The 13,574-nt window shown below is 37.0% G+C and overlaps 1 protein-coding gene across 1 annotated transcript; it reads right to left on the reverse strand.

Moving 5' to 3' along the window:
- Nucleotides 1–1,555: 1,555 nt before the first annotated feature.
- LOC308419426 (olfactory receptor 11A1-like) lies at nt 1,556–2,506 on the reverse strand (the record flags this gene model as incomplete). The annotated part of the gene is made up of 1 exon (XM_080915153.1): nt 1,556–2,506. The coding sequence occupies one exon, from the start codon at nt 2,504–2,506 to the stop codon at nt 1,556–1,558; it is 951 nt and encodes a 316-aa protein (XP_080771279.1).
- Between the last annotated feature and the right edge of the window lie 11,068 nt (nt 2,507–13,574).

Genomic DNA, 13,574 nt, shown 5'->3' on the forward strand with positions numbered 1-13,574 from the left:
TATTTTACTTTCACCTCCCAGGGAGATCCATGTGTGGCCCTAAGAACCTTCCTCTTTATGTAACCTCTCTGGGTCTACAGATTGTAGCCTGGTTATCATTTACTTTATAGCTAATACCCACATATAAGCGAATACAAACCACATTTATATTTCTGGGTCTAGGTTATCTCACTTGTGATGATTTCTTTTATAGTTTCTATTTGCCTGCAAATTTCATGATTTTTTTTAACATTCATGTAATGTCCCATTGTGTAAATGTACCATATTTTCTTTATCTGATTATGATATTTTTCCATAGGCCAAATATATTCCAGAAAAAGACACAAAACATCTGCACTCCTAATATGCAAATAGCATCTTAAATATATTTATTTTATGAATATTTTAGGTTCACCACAAAACAGAAAGTATGAATTCTCACATATCCTCTGTTCCTACTTACCCAGTCTTCTCAATACCCAAATCCCATACCCAAAGATTCAAATTGTTAAACCAGTGAACATCACAATCACCCAATATCCAATTGTGGTTCATTGTGGATATTGTACTTTTTTTTACTTTCAACAAATGTGTAATAGCACATATGCACTCATAGAAGCACACAGTAGGTTCACTCTTTTGTAATTGTTTTATACTCTACTTATCCATGCTTCTTCCCCCAAATGCTTGAATGCATGACAACTACTTCTCCTGTTACTTTCTCCATGGTTTTGTCTTTTCAAGAATGTTGTACACTATAAAAACATAGTTGGAAACATAGAGAGTGTGGCTTTTTCAGTAGCATTAGTGGTATTCCTTTGATATTTTTCTATATCTTCTCATCTTTTGGTGATTTGGCTTCATTTTATAGTAAAAAATAGTTTTTCATTTTCTGGACATAGGATATCTTGGATGCTATATTTTGGGAAACTATAAATAATGTAGCTGAAATAATCTGTGTACATTGTTCATTTATGAAAATAAGCTTTCAATGAATTTGAGAAAAAAACAATGGTTGTAATTACTCAATAATATTAAAAATGTGTGTTCAGTTTTGTAAGAAATTGCAAAACTGCCTTTTAAAATAGCTGAGAATGTTGCACATCTACCAAAAATTAGAGGTTTCTCCACATTCTCACCAGTATTTGGTGCTGTCAGTGTTCTAGATTTTTGGACCTTCTAATAGATATGCATTAGCCACCATATCAATACAATTTTGTATTTATATTCACAATTTTATACTGAGTACATGGTTATTGATTTTCTTTCTTCTAAACAGTGAGTTTGATGATAGCAAAGAATGTCTCTTTGATTTTTCATCTGTTTTAATTTCTCATGTCTAGCAAAGTACCTTGAGCATAATAGACATTCAATGAATATTCAAAATATTTTTTTCAAACTCCTATCACTCTATCTTAATTATAGGCTTTTAATTTTATAAGATTCTATGATTCTGTGATTGTAGGACTTGACCTCCTTAAGACATGACATGGAATACTGGTTCCCAAACTGTCAGAACTCAGAATCATCTCCAGACATCAGAGGCAGCTGTCTTATAGTACTTTTATTTTTCATGTCATATGAAAACACCTGACTTATTACTCAAGCATTTCTTTAAAGCTTCATGAATGTCTCTGTTTCTCAGGCTATAGATAATGGGGTTGAACATAGGTGTCAGGATAGTATAGAGCAGAGAGAACCCTTTGCGTAAATATTGGAAAGAGTTGGCTGAGGGCACAAGATACGTGGCAATCAGTGTTCCATAAAATACTGTGACAACAGTGACATGGGAAGAACAGGTGGAGAAAGCCTTTCTCCTGCCTGTGTCAGATGGGATTCTTAGGATGACAGTGAGAATGCAGGAGTAGGAAATTGTGATGAGGAAAAATGGTACCAGAGTAACTGCTGAAGAGGTGACAAAGGCAATGGTCTCAGTCAGTGAAGTATCCATGCAGGAGAGATGGATCAAGGGGGCAAAGTCACAAAAGAAATGATCAATTTCATTAGGGCCACAGAAGTTTTGTCTACACAGCAGGACCATGGTGATGGCTGTGAGGAAGAAGCAGCAGAACCAAGACCCAGTAGCCAACCGAAAGCAGAGAGAACCAGTCATCAGGACTGGGTATCGGAGAGGCTGGCAGATAGCAAGGTAGCGATCATAGGACATCACAGCAAGCAAGAGGCACTCTGTTGCAGCAAGGGATCCAAAGAAGTAGAATTGTGCCAAGCAACCAACCACTGAAATAGTCTTCCGGTCAGCTATGATAATCAGCAACATCTTGGGGACAATGTTGGAGGTGTAGCAAACCTCCAGAAAGGAGAGGTTCACTAGAAGAAAGTACATGGGAGTGTGGAGAGCATGGTTGCACAGAACTAGGAGAACAATAAGGAGGTTACCAGAAATGGTTAGGAGGTAGAAGATGCAAAAGATTATAAACAAGGAAATATTTAGCTGTAGGATAGAAGAGAATCCTCGAAGAACAAACTCCACTATCATTGTTTGATTTTCCCAGGATAAGGTCATCATACTTTGGTTTCTGTGAAGAACACAATGATAAAAACACACATAATATAGCTGTTTCTACTTTGTGCAAGAACATAAACAGAATGATTTTTATTCCGCACTCTATCAACTCTGCTGTGTGGGTGAAGGGGAGAATGGGGCTTCTTTAATTCACGTGAATGAAAATAATTTGACATAAGTACTTGTGGTTTTATTCTTTTTCCCTACTTGGTATCATCACTTCATCAGAAGCATAAACATATGGGTCAAAACATAAAGATGGATAGAGAACTGCATATTGCATACTCTTCTTGAGTGTATTCTGGTAATACAGACAGGAAGAAAGATCTAAAAGGAAATTCATTGATAAAAACTAGGAGGGGGGTTGTGAAATAACAGAGAGAACAAGGAGAGCCAAGGCTGTAAGACAGTGTCCCTTCCCCCATAAACAGTGACAGTGGTTGTCATTTAAGACATTTAAAAAATCTCTTTTCATATCAATTTTATTTTCCTCTCCATGAGTTGCTGGGTGTGTTTTATTTCTGGATTGTTTTCATGGCATTTTAAAGAGGTCATATAAATAAGTTTGAATTCTCTGATTCAGAGATCTTAGGCTGTGAAGGAATAACCAGGGACAAATGCATTATCCCACAATTTTAAACAGATAATATAAAAATAAATTAACATATTTTCATCTAAGGCTTCAATAAGTTATACCTATTTGGGTACAACAGCACAGGAAGTAGACAGAGTACAAAATGGACTATTCTGTTTATGTTCTATCTAGTACTGAAAAGTGTGACCAACTATGTGTGTGATATGTAAAATTTGGAGACTGTTGTGCGAGTTAAGGAATCCTAGCTCTTCTTCAGTTGCACTTTGATGAAAGCCACTCACCAACAACAGAGCACAAAGTAAATGGAGAAGCACTTCCAACTCCTGCAATGGTTATACAGAGTCTAAGGCTGAATCTACTGTACTAATTTCAAGATATGGATCCTGTATGAAACTCCTTGTGGCAAATATGGAGAAACTATATGGTCGAGGAAGGCAAGGTAGGATGAGAAAAATCTATGTATAGGCACATAAAGGACCATGCAGGTGTAGCAATTGGGTTGTTATAATAAGCCATTAAAAAGCCTCAAAGCCAGGGATACTGCTTCATGAATCTGACTTTAAATTTGTGTTCTAGCTTCTCCAAGTCTCACTTTTTTCACTGTAAATGCAATAAATGTTTGAAGAAGAATGTGTAAATATAGAAATCATAAAAACTAAAATATTGGAAAATTATTGACTATTCAGGGTAATATTTAAGTTTACTAAGGAATAATCTGCCTTGGAAGGACTACTGATATCAAATACCAATCCCTTTTGCATGACCCAAACCCTATGCAGTCCTGAAATTTTGTGTTAAAAATCAATTCTTCTTACCCTGTGTCACACCTATAGCCTTTTCTTAACACACTGATCTTATTTTTACACTACCATTGAAAACTAGAGACCATCTTATGTGAAATTAGTAACAACTTACTAAGGGTTTTCTAGAACTAACCTGCAATCTGTGAGTTCTGACACAGAATGCCTAACATTTAATGATTCAGACTCTGAGCTAATTGAGTACAAAATGAGGAAGCTGTAAAGAAGTAGCTTCTTTCCACCTGCTACAAAGCACACCCATGATTTGAGATCTTAGAAAAATGTTCAATTGTGAAACTACACAACCAGACTGCTGAATACTGCTGCAAATAATAATGATATGTCTGCCCAGCTAGTCTTCCAAGTGCTAACAGTCTAGGATTCATATCAGCACCATGACTCATCACAACTGCAAGTATTTTACAGGTAGAATCAAACTTTGGCAACACTGAGACCTTGCATAGCTATCCATGCTTATCAGCCAAAATGAGGCAGAGTTGAGATTTAGACCCATGTGGACCTCCAGCTGCTAACAATGCTGACTGTCTGGGGATGTAGCTACAAAAGACTTCCACCCAGTTTTTAATTTGTGGGGGGAGCCTATTTTGAGTATAATTTAATAGAAACTATCGTTCCCTTTAAATCTTCTATAGTGTCTCATGGACTTGCTTTTGGGTTACTTTTATATTCTTTCTTTATCATCTTTTTTAAAAATCAGAGCAATCTATCATCTTAAAATATTTAATAACTATTTTGGAGAATATGCTCAGAAACTTACTCTTTTCTCTCTATCAAGGGATTGCCCCACTTACTCAGGACTGCTTTATACCTGGGAAACAGTGCATAGAATCCTAAAATGAACAGAAAATTGAGTGAGTTGAGTGATAAACCTGCATTTAAACATGATGAAGCCAAATTAAGAACACGGATTCTAAAACTAAATGGACTAGTTCAAATCCTTTGCTCAACCACAAATGTATTTGATTGAGACCAAGCTTGAAAACTTAGGGGAATAAACAACTCTATTTCATCCCAATCTGTGTGGATAGGTTTTCAAGGGCAACAAAGGTAGATGACCTGACCTCTCTATCCTAACTTGCAGCCATTATCTCCTCAACTAATCTGAGAAAATTCTTAAAAGATATTGTTGAAAAAGCCAGAGGTATAGGCTCTGCTAAAAAGCTTCTATATTAACTGTTCACACATAGTTTTTGACTCTAAAATGACAAGAGTCTAACAAATTATCCAATGGGTATGTACAAGATGGTGGTACAGGACTGAGCCCAGAGAATGTGTTCATAAGTGATAGTATAGCCCCCTTCTTCTCTTTCATATATTTTCTCTCTCCCTCCTTTCCTTCTATATAATTTTCCCCACTTCTCTTATCTCTCCTAAAAAGATTTCTCCTGCACTACCTCCTTTCCTCTCAGTTCTGTCCAGAACAGGCAATGTTGTCATTAGGTAGATAATGGACACCTTGTGGAATATATCTGTTTCCAGTGACTAGAGATAGTCAACAAGAACAGCTTTTAAAGACAGTTAAAAGAAATCAATTCAATCAGAAATGATTTAGATTGTTCGTTTTACATGACAAGTTTCACTACCCAGCTCAGACTGATCTGGAACTCTGCCCCACGCCCCCCACCCCCTTCTGAAGTTCCTTTGTGCTGGGATTATGGGTATGCACCATCATTCTGGCTTAGATGAAAGGTTTCTAACATTTCTTTGAAACTTGACTTTGTTATGGTTCTAACATAAAAATTCAATTTCTTCAGAAAGTATTCATACACAAATTTATGGGAAAAAAAGAAAGGACTTGTCATAATCAAAGTTAAAACACAAATATTTCATGATTGCAGGTTTTGTCACTTGCATTTGCAAGATTGAAAACAAAACAAAGGGGGATGTGAGGTGAATTTAGGTATTATCTACATGGAACCCATTCTCTGAACTGAAGGCACGGAATATAGATCATCAATGACCACTCATCCAGTTCATTTAAAAATGGCCTGACAAATAAAACTGTGGACCCATGCTAGGTACTATTTACCTCAGGTGAGCAATTTAAAGTCAAATTAAAGATCCAAAGGTTTAGAATTTGATTTTACCACTAAGATAATAGTTGATTGGGACATTAGTGAATTTTATCCCAGTCCAATCTAGTAAAATATAAACTAAGAGCTAGGAAAGGAAGTATATTATCAGAACAGTTCACCTTTGCCTACCAGTGCCTTGGAGGGGTCCATTCCTACTTTGCAGAGCCAGGCCACATAGATTAAAACATGTCCACTTACCCTGGACTTAAATAATAATATTAGATGTATGGAATCTTGATTTTACCCAGAAATATACCTCCCAATGCATTCAACAAAAACTAGGAGCTATATTCCTATGAATCCAGGAGGCCAGTGGAATATTGACCCTGTTTCTCAGTCTATTCCATTGTGTAAAGTTGAGTCCCTTTGTGAGCAAAGCTGTAACCTCCCCAATGATGTCAAAAAAAATTTCCCAAATGGCTCACATGGGAAAATGTCTGTTTATTTTGCAAAGTATCTAAAACCAAGGTACCTTCATCACATAGGAAATCTCTTCATTCTTTTACTATATGTTAAGCTTGTACTTAGAGAAAGACTACAAAACCTTGATAAAGAGCTCTGCTTGGAAATGTGTGGTTGCATTATGCTTTATCAGAATGGGTTAAGTTAACACTAAAAAAAAATTATTTCTACCCTCCAAAAGAAAGATGGTCTTAAATCTCCTTACTGTAGTAGGTTTGTCAAGAAACTGAAGTGTCTACATTAGTAAGCATTTATTATAAAAACTACAAGATTGAATGCAGAGAACTTAGGGTATTCTAAGATTGTACATATATGAAAGGAATTTAAATAAAATCTACATATAATGAGAAGACAATGCACTATCTAGACATGCTACCAAGTAAAACACTAATGCCAGGAATGTGTTACATCTTATTGAGTCATTGTCCATAATGACCCCAAAATATTACAAGCTATTGACACTCCACAATTTGACAGTAATGTCCTATTACTGAAAACACCAATTATATCATTAAACACAGAGAAGCTGTGCTACTGTTGAACTAGTTTAATCAATGTTTACTAGTGTTCATGCTGCTGGTAGGTTCTATACATGCTACCAGAGGGAAAAAGTAGTCATCAATTAATTTCATTCTGCTAGGACTAAGCCTAATAACTCTGGTAACCACTCAACAACACAGAGTAACAACAACCAGAGAAGCAAGATTTTTATATCAAGAAACAAAAAAAACAATCTAATGCCAGATAATTAGGTACAAATACACAAATATGAATAATCAAAACAACGCTCAACCAAATATTAGTACTCTCATTGTAATGTCTTCCAAAAAATGAAATTTATATGACATAGAAGACAATGGTTTCAAAATAGCAATAATAAACATAATCAAAGAATTTAAAGATGATATAAATACATGTTCCCCACCTTCTGAAGTTCCACTTGTTTGAATACTCAGGAGTTCCATAAAACATTAAACTGAAAGTCATAGTATAAACAAATGCAAACTCAAGACTAGATCGTTTTAGCACAAAATTCTACCAGCACTTCAAAGAAAAGTTAATGCCAATGCCCCTCAAATTATTCCACAAGTTTGAAACAGAAGGAACATGTCTAATTTGTTTCATAAGCCCACAGTTACCCTGATACGCAAACCATATAAAGAATCAACAGTGAAAGAAAACTACATACCACTTTCTCTTATAAACAAAAACTTCTCAATAAAATACTTAAAAAATAAATCAAGCATGAACATGGCCTACAAGGTCTATACCAGTTGAGATCCTAGTAGACCCATACCCCCATACCTAACCTAGAATCTAATTCCAATTGATGAACACTGGAAAATAAAGATTTAGTAGCCTCTGAGTTTCACTGGAGAAACAAAATACTCTTAAGGTTAGGTTGCATACCCAAAAATATATGGCAAACAGAAAATTAACTCAAGAGTGCTTTTGGAGGTCCCTTGTCTTATAATGTCATGTTGGGGCTCTTCCTTTGTTTTTATCTTATTGGTTTTTATGTTTATTTTTACTTTTATTTTATTTTTATTCTCTAGTTTTACTCAACATGTCATTACACATAGGACTTCCAGTTAACTGCTGTTATAAGATTTCTCTGTGTAGATATAAGTAGGTCTCATTTCTTGTGCCTTCTCTTGGGTCCTTTACCTTCTGTTTGTATATATTGTCTGATTCTGGTGTGTGTTTCTTGATATACTATATTACATTTATTATATTATATTCCCATAGAAACTTGCTTGTTGTCTAATGAGAGACAGAAAGGGGATGGGTCTGGAAGAGCAGAGCAATGATGAGGAGCTGGAATGAGGAGAAAGAAGGGAAGCCATAATCAGGACATATTATTTGAGAAAAAAATCAGCTTTCCTCTTTTTTGTGAAGTTCATTATCTGCTAGTCAGCTACACTGAACATGAAGCCTGTCCTGACATAGTTGATATACCCAGAGTCACTCCATTGTAGAAAAATAATTTTCCTTATCTCATAAGTTATTAATGATACAGTTCAGTTGTTATCCTTTCATTCATTATTTTTAAATAAATAAAAAATATTATATTTTATATGATTATATTGTAAAATATAACAAAATATAATAAGATAAAACAAAAACTATCACATTGATGCTAGACAAGACAAACCAACAAAAAGAAAATAGTCCAAAAAAGGCACAAGTGTCAGAGATTCACTGGTTTGAATACTCAAGAATTTCATAAAAATATTAAATTGAAAGCCATAGTAAAAACAAATGCATGTATATACAATATAAACAATAAACAAAGAACATGGTGTAGATGTGAGCAGACTCTATCCATGTTGCTTCAGTCTTTGTGTTCACATGCTCTTTGCTCATGGTTACTTAGAGGCTCTGGTATTTGTGGAGTCCTCCATCTTCTTGGCTCTAACATTCATACATATCCTTCTTCCTCTTCCATGGGGTTCCCAGATCCCTGAAGGGAGAGATTTGATAGAGACATCCCATTTACGATGGAATGTTCCAAGGTCTTTCACTTTCTATGTAATGTCTGGCTATGGGTCTTTATAACTTTTTCTGTCACAGGATTTGAATATTTTATTCGATGTAAAAGGCACTTTTATTCACCAGATGTATTTGTCATCTTGCAGGCTTACTGATGAGTAAACTCACCTTTTGTAGTACTTTCTGAACTCTGGATGGCTGATTTAATTCAACTGTTCTGTCTCAGACTCCTCTCCAAGCTGACTAATTCAATCTGGCCTCTCTCAGTTTACCACTGAATTGCTCTGCTTGACCTCAAACTAATGCTTGGAATTAGTTCTAATCTTCTTCTTCAACTGCCTCTGCAAGCTTGCATGAAACTGGATGAATACATGAACAAACTCAGCTCCACTACATTGTACTTACTGCACTGACACCCAACAGACTGAACATAATTGAACTCTCTGAACTGATTTTACTCTATTTACACTGCTCTTAAATAGCTTTTCTTCACAGAGTTGGGTATATCCTATCTCTCTGACTTGTTCTGTCAAATCTTTCTCTGATTCATCACCTGTTCTCCATTAGAAAGGGACCAATGTGCCTATGGTTAAGAGAAAGGCCACTGGAAGCATGACTACCCTATAAAATAAAATCAAAGAGAGAGAGAAGGCCCAAAGTTTTCAGAATTGGAAGAAATAGATGACTGAAGATGTTGGGGCTCAAATGAGCCCTGGGTAGCTCTAAAGGTAATGGGGAAGCCCATAAACATTCTGGTGGGCATGAGGGCACAGCACTCTGTTTTAAAATAAACACCAGGGCCATAGTCAAGTTGAAAATTATGGGTGCTAAGGCAACAGGCACCAAGCCCTATCCATAGAATACCTGAAGAAAGTTAGTTTTTGGAGTGGAACTAATAACACATTTATTTATGGTTATCCCTGGATGTCCATACATTCTGATAGGAAGAGACCACCTTACCAAAATAAGTTCCCAAATCCATTTTGGCCCAGAGGGAGAGGGGGTGCTAGATAAGAATGGCTCCACCCATGTTCTGACCTTGTCCCTAGAAGAAGAATACAAGTTGTTTCCTCAATTAACCCCACTTCTGAGTCCATTACTCCTGGAGTTTCTTGCAGGGGTTTCCACGGTCTGGTCATAAAGAAGTCCAATAGAACTTGCCCATCATTTGGGCCTCAATTATAATACAAGTAGAAGCTTCTGTTACTCCAGCCTAAATCAGGCAATATCCAGTGCTCAGAGAGGTGAAAATTAGAATCACCCTGCACCTCAACAGGCTCTGAGAGGCAGGGATTCTGATTCCTTGCCAATCAACATGTAACACTCATCTCCTACAAGTAAAGAAGCCCCATTTCCAAAACTATCGGCCTCTGCAGCATTTGAGGGAGGCAAACACAATATCCAACCCATGGTTCCAAATATATACACCCTGATGAGCAGCCTTCATCTCAGGCACTCTATATGCAGTGTACTCAACCTAAAGAATGCCTTCTTCAGTTTGCCCTGATACCCAAAATTTAGTTTCTGTTTACCCTTGAATGGCAAGATCTAGAGAGAGGCTTCAAAAGACAACTAACTTGGATGTGCTGCAAGGATCCAAGAACTCACCCACTATCTTTGATAAGGTGCTGCATGAAGACTTGGAGAATATCAGTGAGCCTGCCCACAAATAACCTTACTCCAGTATGTATATGACCTCCTAAACGTGGCCCCAAACTTGGAGATATGCCAGAAGGCCACACAATACCTGTTACAGAAGCTGAGTCAACTAGGCTATGTCTGCCAAGAAGGCACATTTTGTCAACTTGAGGCCACATATTTGGGATACATAATTAAGTGGTCCAGTTCATGCTGTCATACACGCAAAAGCAAATCATTCTCAACATCCCAGGTCTATCAATCTGAAGACAAGTTAGGGAATTTCTGAAATCTGCTAAGTTTTGTAGACTCTGGGTGCCAGGATTTAGTTAGATAGCAAAACCATTACATGAGGGCATCAGGTTCCCAGAAGATAAAATAGAATGGACCCCTGAGTTGGACATGGCTTTTAAGACTTTGAGAAAATCCTTATTGAAGATGCCAGCCCTGGCCCATCCAAATATGTACAAATCTTTTCATCTGTATATGAGTGAGAAAAGGGGGATAGCAAAGTACTCACCCAAACTCTGGGCCCCTGGAAAAGACCTGTGGCCTGTTTATCGAAGAAGATGAACCTAGTGGCCCAAGGTTGGCCAGCCTTTCTCCAGATTATAGCTGCCAATGCCCTGGTGGTTAAGAACACTGACAAGGTAACCATGGGGCAAGAGTTTATTACTAACCCACATGATATTTATGATACCCTTAAGAATCCACCTATACAATGTCTGTCTAATGCCAGAATGGTACACTTTCAGGCTCTGCTTTTGAATCCCCCTCACATAAGATATAACTCATCATCTGTCCTAAACCCCACTACCCCACAAACTTACCCATTCTTAAACATACAACACAGTTTCTTTACAGTTTGGAGGCATGTTCATAACAACAGGCTGTACTTGACTGACCTACCCTGGCCAGTTGTGGAACACATCTATTTTGTGTATGGGATCATCTTCAGCCAGAATGGAACCAGGTATGTTGGGTCAGTGAGCTTGGACTCTGTCATTTGAAACTTCAGTCCAAAAAGCTGAAGGCTCTAACCCTGGTTTTAAGACTGGCAAAAGGTCCATAGCCAACATTTATACTTACCATAGATATTCCTTTACTGTGGCTGATGTGCATGGGTTCATATACCAGGAGAGAGGATGATTGACTGCTGAAAGAAAAATCATCAAAAATAAGAAAGAAATACTTGCTTTTCTAGAGACATTATGGCTTTCTCTCAAGGTGGCTAATTCATTGTCCTGGACATCAAAAAAGCACATCAGAAATAGCCCAAGGGACAGGCTAGCTGATTATCAAGGGAGGCTGCCCAAGGAGCCACTGCCAATATCCCTGTATTGTTGCTACCCCTGTGCTCTCAGTCATTAATGGATATACTGCAAAAGACAAATAAGATCTGGCCAACTACAAAAAACTTCATAGAATAGACCTTTGTCTAAACCTCCAAAGGCTTCATCATTCTACCTCAAGAGTTCACTAATCAGCTCAGCCATCAGATTCATCAAGTTTCACATCTGGGCCACCAAAAACTAAAGGAATTGCTGCAAGGAGCTGAAAGGGGCTGAAAGAAGTTGAAAGGAGCTGAAAGGGGCTGCAAGGGGCAAGATACAAAATATTTAACTTAGGACACCCGGTTGATGAGGTAATCTTACATTGTCTCACCAGCCAGGCAGTGAACTCCTCAGGCACGAAGTCAGGAACTAATTGGGAAGTAGATCATATAGATATAAATCCAGGAGCATATTGATATAAGTATTTGCTTGTCTTTTTTTAAAACAACTTTATTTTACAAAACAAAGATAAATGTACAGATTTTAAACATTTTTGCTTAAAATTATACATTTTGTCAGTACTATTTTTTCAGATTATAATATAATTTTTACATAAAAATATATGAATATATTTTTTAGTCAGTACTTGATTTTTTTTCAAGGTTTGATAGTATGCCTTGAAAACTTAATAGTTACAATGAGCTAAAGTACATGTAAAACAAAATGTAACATGGAAATAGTTAAAGTTTTCTTGTTTTGTAAATATTTTATTGTTTTGTTTTGTTTTCTTTATTTCTTGGACTTCATACAGTCTGTGAGTTGTTTCTGGGGGAGTGCAAGCCTCTGGGGTTAGCATCCCACTATCAGTGACTGCATATTATGTCTGTTCTTTTGTGACTGGGTTATCTCACTCAGGATAATCTTCTCTAGATGCAGCCATTTTCTTAAGAATTTGGTTATGTCATTGTTTCTGGTGGCTGAGTAGTATTCCATTGTGTATATGTACCACAATTTTTGTATCCATTCGTCTTCTGAAGGACATCTGGGTTCCTTCCAGCTTCTGGCTATTATAAATAAAGCCGCTATGAACATTGTGGTGCATATATCTTTGTTGTGTATTAAAGTGTCTATGGGGTATATGCCCAGAAGTGGAATAGCTGGGTCTTCAGGTAGTACTATATCCAATTTTCTGAGGTATCGCCAGACAGATTTCCAGAGTAGTTGTATTAGCTTGCAACCCGACCAACAGTGGAGAAGTGTTCCTCTTTCTCCACAGCCTCTCCAGCATCTGCTGTCATCTGAGTTTTGGATCTTGGCCAATCTGACTGGTGTGAGGTAGAATCTCAGGGTTGTTTTGATTTGCATTTCCCTGATGGCTAAGGATGTCCAGCACTTCCTCAGATGTTTCTCGGCCATTCGGTGTTCCTCGACTGAAAACGTTTTGTTTAGCTCTGTACCCCAATTTTTAATAGGATTATTTGATTCTCTGATGTCTAGCTTTTTGAGTTTCTTGTACACCTTGGATATTAGGCCTCTATCTGATGTGGTGTTGGTAAAGATCTTTTTCTATTCTGTTGGTTGCCGTTTTGTTTTCTTGACAAAGTCCTTAGCCTTACAGAAACTTTGCAATCTCATTAAGTCCCATTTGTTTAATCTTTGACCTTAGAGCTTGAGCCATTGGTGTTTTGTTCAGGAAATTTTCTCCTGTGCCTA

Source organism: Micromys minutus (genome assembly GCF_963924665.1).
Source record: "Micromys minutus genome assembly, chromosome: 4".
NCBI classification, from domain to species: domain Eukaryota; kingdom Metazoa; phylum Chordata; class Mammalia; order Rodentia; family Muridae; genus Micromys; species Micromys minutus.